Here is an 18274-nt window from a genome sequence, read left to right as displayed (position 1 = left end):
ATTATTATTATTATTATTATTATTATTATTATTATTATTATTATTATAGCCGCCACCCGCGAGCTTGCGCAAATCATATAGAATAATTATGATAATCGTAAAACTTGCAATGATAAACATTATACACACACTGCTGTTGGCGCTATTAACATTTTTATGTATACAGGGTGATTTTTTTCGATTTTTCTTTATTTTTCGCGCGTTCAATCCGCCGATTATTGCTTTTCCGAACAAATTTCTAACCGTACGCGCAACACTGGTTTCATTAGTTTACAGACGGATTCAACAGACGATCAGACTGTAACGTTTACAATATTTACTATCATTTTTATTTCCTCTAACACTTTTTTCAAACGAAAACGGAACGTTTGAGTTAACCGTAGAGGTGTTTTAATCTTCTATCCTTCACTTCATTCATCTTCACTTCGAAAATCATATTATAATAACAATCAATTAGTTACTAATATTATCGTAACGCTATCACAGGTAGATTTTCACTCCGTTACGAAACGCAACATTAAAAATGAACTGTGAAAAATCACCTTGTATACTTAAAAGTTTTTTTTTTTTTATTTATTTTTTTTTCGTTTTTGTTATTATAAATGATATTATTTATAATTATATCGTCATCACCGCCGCTGCTAAATAATTTTGTAATGAAATATCGCCGTCGCAGTTGCCGCCGCCGCCATGTCGATGCTGTTGCTTATTGTGTACTTTTATGAATACGTCATGATCTCATGTATGGGCGCAACTAAAGTATACATTTTGGGGGGAGGCTATAAGTACCAGGATAATACTAACCCGTAAGGGCTACGTCATCATACTCTAACCACTAATTTAACTATGAACAAAATTTATCACAACTCGCTACTATAAATTCAGTTCAAATTAAAAAAAAACGATGAAATAACGTAATTTTGTGAACCAAATTTTGATTTAAGGTATTCCTAAGTAAATCAAATACCGTAATACAACAAATAACAAGAATTATTAAACTTAATAATTATTCCGTGTATAGAAATTATAGGCATAGATAATTGGATTTTATCTCAATCTCAAAGACAATATTCTGCGATTTATTACTTTTAATCTGGGAGTGCTATGACAATATTTAGGATAACGCATCTCCCTCTCCCCCAAGCCACCCCTCATAGTTGCGCCTACGATTTCATACAACTGGTTGGCCTACAATCATCATAATGTATAGTAATAATGTGCCATCATGCTCGTGTACATTGTGTTTTCATTTTAAGTCTTTACGGTACATCTGATAATTGCAAAGCTAACCGTTCATACAACAGAAATCGCTGACCAAAATCCGTTTACCATACGGTTCCTCTCGTCCAGCAAACGTACTACCGCACTACTTTTTACTTATTATTATATACATTATTACGTACCGCACTTCTTAATACGGTTCATTCTTGACTCAACGAAGTGTGCGTATCGTGCGAGCCCTAAAATATTTCACTATGTTATCGTGTAAGCAATTCATACGTTTTTTTCGTTTGGAATCTCGTGAACTACAAACTCTTCCATCGTCGCACCTAACGATTTCCACGGACTGTTTGATTTCAAACAATTTAATTATTCGGTGATCGAGTGATTTCAAAAACAAATGCCAGTTCCATCGGATTTCGTATCCTTAATACCAATATCAAACGCATTTCAATTCCGTTGGGTATTGTTACGATAACACTCGTGACTTCGTCCGTTTCCCGAATGTCGGCGATTGATCTCGAACGCGGTTGAAAATTATCGCTGCCCCGACGCGATCCCAACGTTTTTTAATGGCAGGTACACCGGCAATACGGATACTATACCAGACATTTGGCAACCCCCCTTACCCTATCGTTTTCCGAAAACGTGTAGCCCACGCTCCGGGGTCCTGCGAATCGAATAACGTCGGCGGCCGATGCGCGCGAGTGTTGAACCGGACGGGTAATCGTCCCACGACATCATCCCTGACGCTCGCGGTGTTCGCCGTTACAACAGCACGCATGGTCTAGCGATTTCTATTGTACCCGTGCGAACGCATTTACACTTGTGTGCCGTTCACTCCCCGAGCCTTTTACACGACTAATCGGGAGTAAGGATAGTTAACGGATAAAAATCGATCGAAAACCGTACGGTCCGCACTGCGCGGAGAAGACTGTGGGGCTCGTCATCATATTACGTGGCAATAATTATCGCGTTTCATGGACTCCGTCGCGCGCCCGAGCTGTTTTCAGTCGAGCGCGCACGGGGTGCACCGCGAAGGGTGTAGTCTCGCAATCTTCGCGGTACGCCCTTGCACGCGTGACACTTTATGAACGGTTTTTTACGGCACGTGCCGGTGCAACCACACCGTTCGTCAGCGGATTCCATTCGTTTCCGGTTGTTATCGTTTCGTTCGATTTTTTTATTATTATTTTTTTTTTTTTTCCATTTCATCTGCGCGTTGTAAACGTGACCCCGTTGTTGCAGGAAAACTTCATAAACGTCGGATTCCTCCGTCTGTTCCGGGCCGCGAGACTGATAAAACTGCTGCGGCAAGGGTACACAATACGGATATTGCTTTGGACATTCGTCCAGTCGTTCAAAGTGAGTACCCGCGGCCGCGCGTCTCCGACTCCGCGTCCGACTGATCGCATCGTATTTTCCAGGCTCTGCCCTACGTATGTCTGCTGATCGGCATGCTGTTCTTCATCTACGCCATCATCGGCATGCAGATCTTCGGCAACATCCAGCTGAACCCCGACACAGACATCAACAGGCACAACAATTTCCAAACGTTCGTCCAGGGCCTGATGCTGTTGTTTCGGTAACGTTCGTCGACCCGTACCTACGCGTCCTGTTCTCGTCGTTCCCGATCGCGGTCTCGAAACCGTCTGCGCGCGACTCGGTCGAACGATTCACGCGCGTTTTCAAAATATTTCGTTGACCAAATACTTTGGTTCGCGTTCATCCCGCGTTGGAACGACGACGAAAACAACAACGACAACGACGAACACGTGGATAATAACGTTTTAACGTTTCAGGTGCGCCACGGGCGAAGCGTGGCCGTCGATCATGTTATCGTGTATTCACGGCAAAACGTGCGAGGCCGGAGCTAAGAAACCCGGACTGGAATGCGGTTCGAACATGGCCTACATGTATTTCGTGTCGTTCATTTTCTTCTGTTCGTTTTTGGTAAGTCTCGCGCTCGTTGGCGTGCGATTCTATTTTTTATTTTTTAGTTTTTCTTCGTCATATTTATTTCGACGAGAACGAACGAGGAATGAATAAACTAATCGAGCAAATCGAAAAATTCGGAAACATCGTGCACCGTCTACCTTTTCAGTGTTTACAATGACCGATACCGTGTTTTTTCGCTACCTTAAATTTTGTTTACGTTTACGGATTAAAAAATGTGGAATTTCCAAATCAATACATTGGACCGATCATTTTGGCGATCGATTATACTTAGACACATCACGATTTACGGTCTGATGATATTATAATATACATGAATGGATGCATAAAATCGCCCATCACTACACCGAACATGTGGACCATCGAAAAACATTGCCTTTTTTTATCTCTCGATTCATACGAATTCAGACCTTTTGTCTGTCGTGGCGCCGGTAACATTAACGATCATCGCCGTTGACCGTTTTGTCTCGTTACAGATGTTGAACTTGTTCGTGGCTGTCATCATGGACAACTTTGATTACTTGACCAGAGATTCATCGATATTGGGGGCTCATCATTTAGACGAATTCGTCCGGATTTGGGCGGAGTACGACCCGAACGCCACGTAAGTGCTAACGATAAATAAATTTAAAAAACCGTATTCGGTCGTGCAATGCACATACTATAGAATATAAGAAAAAATTATTTTTCAATACATATTTTATAGATCATCTCTAATAATATATGTGTTAATGGTCATTAATAAATTTTTTTTTTCCATACTGGTTGACATTATTTTAAATAGAAACATGTTGTAAACGCTTACACATATAATACTACAAACAAGAATTTTTATCGTTATTATAAGATACATTTAATAATACTTGGTTATTATTTTAAGAATAATATAGATACGAAACCACTTTGATTTTATATTTATATATGCTGTTTTTGTGCGTGGTTTTTGTCGTAAAAAACCACTAACTAATAGAAATATGTTCACTCGCAGGGGGAAGATACACTACACGGAAATGTACGATATGCTCAAAAACATCGATCCACCATTGGGTTTCGGCAACAAGTGTCCCAACCGTTTGGCGTACAAAAAGCTCATCCGGATGAACATGCCGATTGATCAGGACGGCAAAGTGCAGTTCACCACCACGTTGTTTGCCCTCATCAGGGAAAACCTCAGTATCAAAATGCGATGCGGTACGTGTGGCGCTGCAATAGTTTTATAGCATAGCGGCTAAAAATATAAAAATGTTATGTACTAGAACGCAACCCAACCAAAACCTAGGTACAAATTTCGGTCATTTCGGTACCTAAACCATGTACCATGTTCCTTGATATCGTCCGCGTTGTTGCATAGATCCCTGTAAATGCCCATAATTGCACATAATCATAATTAAATTAAATAAACGCATGTTTCATGCGTGTGTCCTTAACATCGCCCTCTTATTCGATGGTTTTTATTTCTGAAAACGTCCGTGGGAGTTGCGGAAGGCACTGTACTTGTATTAATGAATGTCCCCCCCCCCTTCGGAGTCCTCGCAGGTGGCCAACAGAACAACACTTTGTGTTGTAATGGTATTACAATGATACATGTTGCCATGGTTAGGTTAACCATGGCTGCACACCAGTTGCGTTTCCGAGATATCTACGAAAAATATCTAATCCGAATTGCGGCCCGGTTGATGTTCGTCACGTCTATCCTATGTAATTATTATCGTTCCCCGTTCGACAACAACGACAACTAACCACTTGCACAGCATTTATTCGATCAAATACAAACCTACCTGCAGCACTGATGCTACAGATAGTCCTGAGTCCGTAAAAAAACGGGAACGAAAACGAAGCTTGGAATAAAATATACGAGAGTAAAAAAAAAAAAAAAAATTGTTAAGTTAGTAAGTACCCGGGCCGCGATTCGGAAAACAATTTTTACCGCGGGACGCAGCAGGTGGCCAACCACCGTTATGCATCGCCTTCGGTGGCTCTCGCGCAACCCGTTATCGTTTTGACGATGTTCGTTTGTTGTTTGCAGCCGAAGAAATGGACCAGGCGGACGAGGAGTTGAGGGAGACCATCAGGCACATATGGCCGTTGCAGGCCAGAAAGATATTGGACCTGCTCATTCCGAAAAGCGACTGTAGGTTTTCTGCACGATTAACGGTGTTCCGTTTACGTCGGCTATACGTCGCCGCCACTCGTATTGGCCGACATTATTATTAACCTCACTGTTTCCCCCGGCACAGGTCTGAACTCCGGCAAGCTGACGGTGGGCAAAATATACGCGGCTCTGTTGATACTGGAGAGCTGGAAGGCCACGAGATTCGGTCAAATCAAATCGTCCAATCCGCAGGTAATATACCTTATTCGCATTCATGAACCGTTTTATATACGCGTCTCCGTGATACGTTTGAAAAAAAAAAAAAAAAACAAACAAACAAAAATCGCGAAAAATAAAAATAACTACACCCAAAATGTTTTGAAAGAGGATTGCTACGATAAAAATTATAACAATAAAAAAAGAAATAAAAAATAGATAAATAAATATGTATTACGTACCGACGACGAGGGATATAATAGTTAAGGTGTGCGATGAAACACTGCGCGGTTCACACCCGAGGGTAAAAATTATCGTTAAAATGTTTCGACGTTAATCATTAAGAAAAAAAAAAGAAAAAAACGCATTCATTACGTAATACGTTTAAGTCGGTTGCGTTTATTTATTGTTTGAGTGCTGTTATTTTCCCTGATTTTTTTTTTTTTTTGTTTTTATTTGTTTATTATTTTTGTTATTTTACGAATTGTCATATTATTTGTGCTGTGAACTTATATATCGATGCGTGTTTATTTTCCTTGGACCCGTTACAATGTTTTACATTGATGTGTTTTTGGTAAAACAATTATTATTGGTTGGTGTACAGCGCATGCACAGTTTAATTTCGGATTGTTTTTGTTCTGTTTTATTTTTCGTTTTGGTATAATTTATTACTTGGTATAAAAATCAATGTTGTGTGAGCGAATTTTTTTTTTTTTTAGTTTTTTTTTTTCGCATTATTGATCGTTTACAAGGTACGAGAATTCAAAAAGATTTACAAAAATAAATAAATAAAAAAAAAAAAAATCCACCACAAAATTATTTTCGTACTTTGGGTATGTTACGAGGATACAAAATTATATGTTTTGTAAAAGCTAAAATATTAAGCTTGTGAACACGAAATAAAAACACGTTTTGCTTTTACACGTTCACACTTGTTTGATATTATTTTTATTTGAGTTATTGTTTTTTATTTTTATTTTTGTGTTGTGAAGTCCATAAGTTTTCAAAAAAAAAAAAAAGAAGAAAATTAAATAAATAATAAATGTCGTGGAATATATAATAAATAAAATCATACGATTATTATATTAAACGTAACATTAAATTCTTACGTGAACATTTTTAAAACACAAATAAAAGTGTTGTTGGTTTTATCGTTTTTGTTTTTTTTTTAATTATTATTTTTTTAGCTTTAAAAATAATATAATATATAATACAGTTTTTTAGTAGATAGGTGATTATAGTCAGTGAAGTAGGTATATAATGTCATTGTTTAGTGTAGTATATGCACAGAATAATAATTTGTCAATGTGTGGAGAATATATTGAAGGTTAGGTGGAATTTTTTAGGCATTATAAAAACCATGGATCACCGTTGATGTTTTTAGGCTTAGAATAATTGTAGAACACATAATATTTGATTAGAGCATGGAAAAAAAGGGTGAACGAAATTACCTAGTAAATGGATATTGAGAACAGTCGACATAGAGACAGTTTATATTTATGTGTTTGCTTTCAGGACATTGCAGAACATAGTTCCCCAGAGCCGGTAGTATTTATTTGAGTTTATTCAATTATTTTTTATATATAAATGTATTATTTTTAATCATTAGTTTCGTATTATATTTCTTTATTATTGTTTTGTTTATTCATTTATCATTTATTTGTTTCCATTATTTTGTATTTAATGTTATTACCATCATTCGTTTTCAATTCCATTTGTACAGTTTCTCGTTTCATAATTTTTTTTTTTACACTCCTTGTCACTACAAGAATACTATTACGTAGGCACCGTGGTGAAACGTTGAAAAATCCTACTGAAAAAATCAAAAAATAACTTTTACCGCGAAACAATAGCACAATTAAAAGAAATACCGAAAACGTAATTTCAAACGATCGCATTTTAATGGTTTCTATATCATAAAAAAACCGGATTTTTTTAACTATTCTAAATAAAATTAACATTACACAAAGTTAACTGATCGCTCAACGTTTTATCTACGTATATTGATGATAATATATAAATATAATTCATGTATTACTTTTTCACATTCATTATCATTCGTTCTTCTAGTTGAATCACGATTTATATAGCAACATTTTATTTCTTATATTCTTTTCCTATTCTATTATTTATATATTTAATTTATTTTTTATTTTTATTTACATTTTTTTTTTTATTTATTTTTTTTTATATTGTTTGTTAAATTGTGTTATAATTTGATTTACCAGTCCTTGTTCTATTTATAAGCACTATACGAAAACCCCCAGTTACCCACAACATATTATTATACATACCACCCTTATTAAAATATTCATATATATATATATATGTATTATGTATTCATAAATAATATATAATATATGTATATTTATATATTTTACCTAACTATATACATTTTAGAGTATAGGTAACGTACGAGTAACATATAAAAATTTTGTTCGTCTATTAGACCACAGTTCAGCTGGCTATATTAGTTTCTTTACATAGCGCTAAACATTTATATATAAATAATAAATATATATATATTTGTATAATATTATTGTATCTAATTTTTCATTATTGTTTTTGTACTACTTTTAAATAATAGATCCGTTTTAATTGCATTAGAACGCACGTGTTTAATAAGTACGGGTCTTTCAGACATATCATTTTTTTTTCTTTTTACAGTCAATTACACGGATTTATAATAATATATATATTTATTTATTTATATATATTTACATTACTTTATATCGACTCGATGTAATATATTATGTCTGTTAGCATAGTATACTTCATCGTAATAAGTCTTAATAATATCGTATAATTTTCTACATTATATGTTTATTTTATCACACTTACAATAATTATTAATATTATTATTACTATTATCATTATTATTATTATTATTATTATTATTATTATTATTATTATTAAATTAGCTGACGTAGTTATATATATATATATGTATATTTAGATGGATTGCTGTATTTTTTTTATACCTGCATTCTTAGATTGTAATCCTAACAGTACTTTAGCTGCACGAGTTTTATAACATATTTTACTATTATAATACACTATGTAAATACGGTAGTTTTCATGTGTATGCGTAGTTAGAAAATATGTATATATATTAGAATGCAATTGTTTGTTATTTATATTTATTTTTCCTTTTATTTAAATAACAACAATATAAAAAAAACCTAAGATAATTAATATCGTACGATAAAAAAAAAAAAAAAAAAAAAGAAAAGAAAGAAAACAATAAATCGTGAGATTTGAAAATAAAAAGTAAAATAAATTATTATTATTATTATTATTATTATTATTATTTTAAGCTTATAACACCCGCTTGACGACAAAGCTTCATATACAATACATTATCTTCGTATGGAACAGTTATACATACAAAGCTTCTTTTTTTTTAGGGAGATGTGGTGGTGGTTAGGCTATAAAAAATTATAGTTGCACACTGTTGCACTCCTAACAAGCTACTATGTAATTTTTCGCTAATTTTTTTATTGTTTTTTTCCATTTCTAGTTTACTATTTTATCTTTATACTACCTTTTTTCTATAAAACGTTATTGTGTAAAAATTTCAAACAGCACTCGTCGTTCTTCACGTGCCTCATGGAAGCCGCTGGTGCGACCAATTGGAACGCGGAACGAGGGCAAGACGAAGACGAAAACAGCTGTTTGCTGACCAGAAACAACTCCAGGAGCAGGTAATTGTCGAAGAAGTGTGAGCGTGCGTGTGTAGTAAAAATACCGCGGTGTACGAACACATTAAGTGCATTACGTACCGAAAAATAAAAAACCGAAAAAAACTATGCGAACGGTCACGTTACACGATTCATTATGTTATGGCGACCACAAATCCATTTTCGTTTTCGTAAAATTGCCTTTTAACGTTTGAGATGCGGCAAACGAAATGTTTAATGATTTCGTACATCGTGTGCTCGCAGCACCGGACTTCGGTGACGTTATCAACATGAAAATGTATACGTAATACCGGTGATGGTTGTTATTTGTTTCAGGTCTAAAAAGGTGATGACCGTATGACCAAGTAATATTTACACATGAATACGTCAACCTAAACCCCCAGAGTGTTTACCCCATCCTTTTTTATAGTTTAAGGCTAAAACAAAAGTTTAAAAACACACAACGCCGACACTCGTAATTATTAAAATAATTTACAACCGCGTGTAGGCATATTATTATAACTATGATTGATATTATTATTATTATTATTATTATTATTATCCGTTTAAACACATAATATAATAACATGTACGCCCTTATGTGTACCACATAATGAATCGAGGAAGAAAAAAGTTGAAAAAAAAATGATACATTTCATTCTAACGTATCTATCCGTATCTAAATATAAAACAAAATATTATAATATTATGGAAAAAGTCAAGTGATAACATAATAATTAAATATACACGAGACCCTTGATGCTAAAAATGTTTTAATTGTGTCAAGTGACTATAATCTGTGTGTAAAACGGTTCTGTGTTTGTGTATTTTCAGCGATATATAACGCAATCCAAACGTTTGAGAAGGAGGCGTGGCGATATTTTAGAAAAGGTATATTTTGATGGTTTGAGATTTTATGAACTCCCCCCGGAGAAATAGATACGTTGTGTTTTTTACTCGTTGGTTGTTTTATATATTATATATACATACAATATGAATATTATACGTTGTTATATTTTGCATTTCATTTACGTAGAACTCTTGAATTTCGACTTATTTTTGCGGAAACCATCACGGGTTTCGATTAAATACATACATAATATTATACGTATAAATATATACTTAGACCTTTTTTTGTGTGGTTGCATAGACTCTAGTCACTTGATGGAACTCTCTTTCTCTCTCTTGTTAAAACCATTTTTTTTTTTTTTTTTTAATGAATTGCGGGGCTACGAGGGGGTACTTCGCCCTTGCGGGCAGTCCTTCCCCTCGTAACTGTATCATTTAATGAGCACAAATAGTAGTTCTACAACGAATAAAGGGCTCTATCCCTCTTAACTTCGCCTTCGGCGCATATTTTACATATATGCATATTGCAATAATAAAACAATTATAATATATATTATAATTATTTTATTATATACATATATTTATATATATGCGCTCTCTTCGCGACACTTTATAGAAATGAAAACAGACACGTTTAATATTTACATAGAGAGTTTAGATGATTTAGAATGATTTATTTATTTATTATTATTATTATTATTATTATTATTTGTTGACTTGGTAAGGATAATTATATTATTATTATTGTTATTGTTATGTAGTTCTCGTATCTAAAAAAAAATATATATATATTATTAATTTAGGTAGGTAAATATTAAACCATTATGGTAATACTATAATTATTATTATTATTATTATTATTGTTGTTTACTGTATAATGAAATATAAGATTATTTAGAGTTTTGGACGGACATTACTTGTCCGTTAGTTATATAATATTATTGTCCCAGGATAGATGTATACAATTGATTATTATGTTTAACTATGTTACATATATATATATACATATATGTGTATTATTTTTTTCTAATTATTATTATTATTATTATATTTATAACATATGTTTAGTCTTAAATTTTGCACGATGCATGTGGCGCAAAATTTGCATGCATTTTTAAACATCTTATCCACTTTTTTCATTAATAACATTATTCTATTATTATTATTATATATATATGATAGAACTGTGGTCAGTTGGTGAAATAATTTTAAATTTTAAACTCCCCAGTCGTTTTTTATTTTATTTTGTTTTCGCGTTTCCTATCACGAAACACATACAATAACCGCACTACCCTATATACTTTTTTTCAATATTATTATTATTTTAACATTTTATTTATAATTAATAATATTATAAGTTTTTTTTTTTTTAACCAAAATATTTTTACCGTAGTCATCTTTCAACGGAAAACCGGTAACACGTACACCCCACAGCCATCGGAATAACCGTATTTTATTTTATTGCAATGCAAGCATCCGTTACATGTGTATCCGTTCAGTAAATACTACCGGTAAAGCCGTGTAAAATATATAATGCAGTATGTATAATGCATATAAATAATATGATTTACCGGTGCGATCGAGAGGAGAGATTTTTCCACTCCTGAAAATTATAACGATGAGCGCACAAGTTCTCGTTTTTCGTTTTTTTTCTTCTTTTATTTTATCCATTTATATTGATTTATTTATTTTTTTTCATTTTTTTATTGGTTTATTGGTTTTTCGTTATACATACATATATATGTATATACGTATTTACATTCCATTCACATTTCGTGTACATATATATATATATATATATTTGTTTTATAAAATGCAAACGTGTTACATTACGAACACATAGCGGCAGGACCATCGCCAATGAAGCGGAACAATGGGAGCATTTTTTCCAGGTCCCAGTCTAGGAAAATTGAAAGGGGGCCCTCTAAAAGTCCACATTGTTTAGAAATGCTCGGCGTTACCTATTAGAGTCCCCAATAATTTTTCTTAATGAAATATTATTAAATTGAATTAAATAAGATCAACTTAAATTTATATTTGAGCGCTGTTATACAGGCTACATTTTCAGTCATTCCAATTTATAAATAATTAAAACTTTAATTTATTACGGTTATTGCTGGGGTGGGCAGAATAATTATATCCGAATTCACATAGAAATTTGCCAACGCGACAAAATCCAAGTTCTCGTTCTCTATGGCGGTTCATTAACGATCTAGGAACGAATACGATTTTAATTAAACGTAGTAACCGGTAGTTCGTTGTACCGATGCGTTAAAACGATCTTGATCGGTTAAGGTTTGGAAAACTATATTCACCGGAATTTCGGGAACGCGGTGAGTGATTTCCTTATCGTAATCTCACGTCGTTGCGATGGTCGAGGGCTCCCTTGTCCCGAGATCGATTTGCCCCGGGCCCGTAAAAATCCCTGAGGCGGCCCTGCACAGCGCGCCGCGGTGACAACGCGCACGGACGTATATTTAACGTACACGTACGGAACGGAACGGGCGTGACGTTAAATATCCGCGTCCGCGCTACGTGACGGGACCGCGGGAACGGTGTAATTTATACGCGAGGACGCGGGCGGTTTACAGGTGATGGAGCTGACGGACGTGGTGATCTCGTCGCGGAGGCCGTCCGAGGATTCCAACTCCGATGGGCAACAATCCCACAGCCAGGGCATGCACTTACATCCCGGTTACCGGCAACCGAGGTCGCGGTCACCCAGCATACGGTACGTACCACGTATACCACACGCGCGCGCCCGAACTAAAACGTTGTCGGTCCGACGCGCCCGTACGATCGTCGTCTGGGCTGGAATCGCGCGTTCCACTAAGCCGGATAACACTATTTTTATTTCGTATATCCTTTGGGGTTTCCTTTTTTTTTTTTTTTTTTTTTATGATTTTTCGCGCATAATTTTTTAAATGCAACAGTCGCGCAAACGTCCGAACCCTAATCATCGTTGTGCGCGAACGGAACACGGGCGAACTAGATTTCTATAATGTGTTACGCCGATAACGCACTACCGTCGCATCCGACGTCGGTGTTCTGCTGAGAGCGTATTGCGTTTGGTACACGGGGCGAACGGGGTTGGGTTCAACGACGTATGGGGTTCACCGGGGTCGTGGTCGTGAAGGATCATAAACGTGGTTGATTTTGTTTCGTCCGACCGAACGACACAGTTCTTCCAGATCTTCAACGGCTGCACTCGAATGCACCGTGACGGACGTAACCGCGGATTCACACATTAGGTTAGGTTCACCACTGCTGGATGCGGGAAAAATGGGAAAAACGCCGTTTCGCTGTATGCTCGTCAGAGAAATCATACCTATGTTTTCCACGTGTGTAATGTGTTTTAAGTTGCGTTAAACGTAAGATCGTAAGGATCGACCACACCCTACTGGATTCGCCGTGCGCGTTCTTATAAATACTTTCGCAAATTAGGATTAGACGACGCGTCACGGATTTCGTCCGATCGCTAATCGCCGTGTTTGTGATTTAGGAGAGAACGTCGATCTCCATCGCCAATCAGGAGATACCATCATCAATCTCACCACTTTCATCATAGTCATCATCCGCACGAGATCGGTTTCAGCGACACCGTGTCCAACGTCGTCGAGATCGTCAAACAAGAGCATCGTCGACAGCCGAGAGGTAAACACATATGAATAACGATAGAATAACGATAGAACTACTACGAAAACTTGAAGAATTACATATTTAAATTAAATGCTCGCACACACACAATCGTAAATGCCATAAACACAATCGTTTATCCCGTAGACATATAATGACACATATTTTTGTTTTGTCCGTTTGAATACACACGAAAGAATAACATATTCAAATACACCCGAATGGAAGTTAATATAATATTTTTCGCCTAAAAATTACCGACGAACATTGCTACGATCCGTAACGTTTTGTTTTCGTTTTAACACAAGATAATTGCAATAACCAACAACGAATTGCTTTGTGATTTCTATTTCTTCCTCCGTGAAAGCATATTATACGCGATAGAACAAAAAAAAAAAAAATAATAGACGCTCGCTTAAATCAAACCAAAATCATACAAATTATTGCAATCCGCAATGCGTATACAAATTTTCCAAACGTTCAACATGCACATGTTGAACGTTGAACTATGCTGATCGAATGTGCAATCCAGAAACTGAGAACAATCACATTGAACGTTAAACGATATTTTTATAATATTACATATCATTGATAATAATATTATGTTTGATTGAAATAAAACTTTCTTTTTTACTACTGCTCGGAATTAGTACGATAATAATATACATGATGATGAGATTGGTATGGTAAACCGTCGGTGGTTTTTTTTTTTTTTTGTTAGGTCGAAGTACTCGAAGTCAAACATAAGGATAACGGTACAATTATTATTGCACGTATTTTTTTTTTCTTTCTTTTTTATCATATACTACTATCATTTGCGAATATATTTTATGCTACGCATAATAGATGTACGATTATTGTACTTGAAGTTTCGTAATTTACATTCAGATTTTTAACGACGTTTCAATAATTTATATACGTAACTATATAAAGATTATACATAATACATTATTATTATTTTTATGAATTTGTAATATAACTGATATTTGATTTCATCGTTGTTTGACCGACACATAACATTAATACATACGTAATACATACTTTGTTACACATCGTACCATAAATACATATATTTATATATTACAACTCTATTGTATATTGACAAGTATATAATTATTTTTCATTACACTATCATTGTTGAGAACAGTATATTATTATAAATAGATTTGAAATTATTTGTTGTGTACATCTCACATAATCATTCGCCCGCATGAACCGTATATATACTACATCACAATAAGATTATAATAATAAAATCATTTAAACGTACGCATATAAAAAATTATCACACACACATATATATATATACGAGTATATGTATACCTACATGATACAATAAACCGTAGTTTCGTTGATCCACGACATCATAATATGTAAATAATAATACGATTAACGGATTTTATTTAATTTTTCAATAAATTGCGTTTGAATGCCAATACCAAAATATTATTGATTATAATAATATTGACTATTACAATTATTATTATTATTATTATTATTATTATTATTATTATTAATAATAGCTGTTGGTATGTGCGTAGGGGATATAGAAAATCGAGACGGGTGAAGGTTTAGGACAAGGGTGGCCGACCTCAAATAGTTGGGAGTACTACACCATCTTGTTTTTGATAAGTTTACGGTAAATAATATTATATATCAACAAAAATGCTGTTCGCATACCTGGTTCAGGTACAATCGAAAATATACCTATTTTACTTACTTTTTGAGCACAACTTCAGAGAGTTATGATTCTGATGGCACTAAAGAATTAGGGGGTATTCCCGCTGTTATAATTTATTACATAGTGTTTTACACTATGATCAAGCACAATTTTTGTGTTTCTAAACCTGATCGGTCCAATACGACATTCGTCGCCTTAAAGCGTTTCGCTGTAAATTAAAATGCATTTCTCGTCGAAACAGGGAACGGACGTATCGATAAAGGATAAACTTGCTCTTACCAATAAATACATTTCTTTCAGCTTCATTCAAATCGATTTATTAGCTTTTGACGAAACGACTATCCCCGTATTATGTGCAATCGATGATCTTCAGAAATTCTAGCATTTTTCATTGTTATCAGTTTTTGACCGTACACGCAAAGTAAATGCGGATTGTTAAATGATAACGAGAAAATACGAAAATGGCTCGATCGGGACATCCTAGTGCACAGGCGAAAATAGGGCTTTGGTCCTCCTAAAACTGCTATATTCGGCAAAAAAAAAAAAAAAAAATAATGATTTAACTAAATGTTTCGCTGGATGTAAGAGCATCTAATATTGACCTGAGTTTCAGCCTCCTCCCTCTCCATCAAATTCCAAGCACTATTTGTCCGAGTGGCTATAAGTCTCCCGTCTCGGCAATATTTCTGTCCGCGTGATAAAAGATAAATCAATGCAATGTACACGTTTTGTCACTCGACGTATTGTTCACGTGTTCGATAACGCAAAGTTCGGTACGGGAAACCGTACCTTAATCAAATAATAATAATAATAATAAAAATAATAATTGTTGTACTGCTATTGTTAATTGTAATCACTGTTGTTGTTTTTATCATCATCATCATTCGGAGTACGTTTTATCAATCATATTTCAATATACGTACACATAGTAAATAAATCTTGTACACACTAACGCTTATAATCGTGCGCCTCGCACCACCACAACCAACGTGTTCCCTGACTGACGAGCAGTCGAACCGAGAAATTCACTGTTATTCTACGATTTACACATTTCGTTCCATCCGGCGGACTAAATACAATTCGGTCGTCGAAGCGTTTTTCGATATTTTGCGGTCAATAGAAAATCCTAAAACCCTTGGACCAAATCCGTAGTTAACTAAATCATTAACGTAATCCGCGACCAATTCAAAATATTAATGTAGCGCGAGTCGAAATCCAATCCGGTAAATCGCTATTAATCTATCAATATAAGATGATTGTTAAGTAACTGAGAGTCCAGCTCACTTGGGTTCGTGTCCATTTGTGTGCCACATACCTACGATTCGATTAGATTACATATTATGTTATTAACACGTTCGCAGTCCGTGGATCTCGATCATAAAATTGCTCGTCGGCTGTCGTTTAACATCATTACTGACGATTCGTAAACAGTCGAGTAATCGTACACGGATTTAAAGTGTAAAAACACAACGATACGGGGCGCATTCTTTAAACATATATAATACGTATGTACGTATGTACATATAATATCGGCAAATTATAATTTTCTGTTGAACGCTAACAATCTAATAAGATGCACGATTAGAGTTGGCCGTACATCTATTTTTTTCGAGATTTTTACACGTATCCACATCGTAATCACTATCGTAGGATACGGAAAACAAAAAAAAAAAAAAATCTAATAAATACGATTTCGATATAATCAATATTTTCAACGCGTGAGTAGTCGCGTAAAAGACGTGTGATTCTGTTCATAGTTCGGTAAAAATGTACGCCACGTGTCCTTTTTGTTGGTCCAAATATTTTCTTTTTACGTTTTATACGTGCGACTTAGAAATCGCATGTTTATTGAAATATAAATGAAAATAAAAATAATTATTCTTGATAAATACCTGGGTAAAAAAAAAAAAAAAACCTTATGCCAGTATATTTAGTAAAACGTTAAACGAATGAAAAAAGCCATCGTTTTACATAAATTATAACGAAATCGGAATAAAAATGGTGTAAGACTTAATAACTGCATCAATCCCAGGTACATAATACAATTTTATAAAACCAAATCGACAAAATTCCAATGAAAAACGAACAAAAATAAAACCGTTTTAAACTTGATAAAAAAAAAAAAAAAAAAAAAAATGAATTATTGGTAAAAATTTCCTATACCGGTTACGGTATCGATTACGTTCGAACAAGTTGAACGCGATCGATAACTCTAATGGATGCGTCCACGTGTCGGTGGGATCGTATTCAACGTGCACTCTAAAAACCAACGATTTAATTATCGTAACGTATGTGGCCCAACGGTACACGGACGGCCTTCGTCATCGAAACCGTTCGCGAGAAATTACTCGTCGGGCACGGTTTTTTTTTTTTTTTTGAAAATAAAAAAAAAAAAAACAGTTTTATTCAATCAAAGTTACGGTTCGATAGATGTACGGTATACATATATTTTTACGGTCAAACACACATACAATCCATGACATCGTAATACATTGATAACGTACAAATAACATGTGCAAAGCGCAGGAAATATCCGTGATAATAACGATGCAACGTGCGCGTGCCCGCGTGCGCGTATTTACGTTTGGCCCGCAGGTTCGTGGTCGGCGTCCACGAGCCCGGTGCGCTCGCCCAGCCCGGACCGGTCGGAGAGCGGCCGCACGTACTACGGCACCACCAGCCTGGACCAGCGTTCGCGTTCCCCGTCGCCGGTGTCCACGACCGGCAGCGGCCGGCATCACCACCATCCGCAGCAGCACAACCACCTGCACCATCACCAGCAGCACCACCATCAGCAGCAGCAGCAGCAGCAGCAACATCACGTAGGCGGCGGCGGCGGGGCGTCGGCTTCGTCGTCCGCCGCCGCCGGGCCAACATCATCGAGACAACTACAGCAGCAGCCGGCGGCGGCGCAACCGTCGTCGTCCGCGTCGCACCACCCGC

The 18274-nt window shown here is 35.4% G+C and overlaps 1 protein-coding gene across 1 annotated transcript in view; it reads left to right on the top strand.

Annotated features, from left to right (window-relative positions):
* Nucleotides 1–18274, top strand: part of LOC112687452 (voltage-dependent calcium channel type A subunit alpha-1) — a 303497-nt gene that overhangs the window by 274809 nt on the left and 10414 nt on the right. The window contains exons 29-42 of the mRNA XM_025560177.1: nucleotides 2470–2586; nucleotides 2649–2806; nucleotides 3024–3174; nucleotides 3654–3781; nucleotides 4166–4368; nucleotides 5204–5308; nucleotides 5415–5521; nucleotides 7001–7030; nucleotides 9071–9189; nucleotides 9502–9511; nucleotides 10000–10056; nucleotides 12606–12745; nucleotides 13517–13668; nucleotides 17927–18272. Coding sequence (XP_025415962.1) covers nucleotides 2470–2586; nucleotides 2649–2806; nucleotides 3024–3174; nucleotides 3654–3781; nucleotides 4166–4368; nucleotides 5204–5308; nucleotides 5415–5521; nucleotides 7001–7030; nucleotides 9071–9189; nucleotides 9502–9511; nucleotides 10000–10056; nucleotides 12606–12745; nucleotides 13517–13668; nucleotides 17927–18272 — 1823 coding nt within the window. The remainder of the gene's footprint in view (nucleotides 1–2469; nucleotides 2587–2648; nucleotides 2807–3023; nucleotides 3175–3653; nucleotides 3782–4165; nucleotides 4369–5203; nucleotides 5309–5414; nucleotides 5522–7000; nucleotides 7031–9070; nucleotides 9190–9501; nucleotides 9512–9999; nucleotides 10057–12605; nucleotides 12746–13516; nucleotides 13669–17926; nucleotides 18273–18274) is intronic.

The sequence above is a fragment of the Sipha flava genome, unplaced genomic scaffold (assembly GCF_003268045.1).
Source record: "Sipha flava isolate LNK unplaced genomic scaffold, YSA_version1 34_pilon_pilon, whole genome shotgun sequence".
Lineage (NCBI taxonomy): Eukaryota > Metazoa > Arthropoda > Insecta > Hemiptera > Aphididae > Sipha > Sipha flava.
This window is presented reverse-complemented; position numbering and strand designations above follow the sequence as displayed.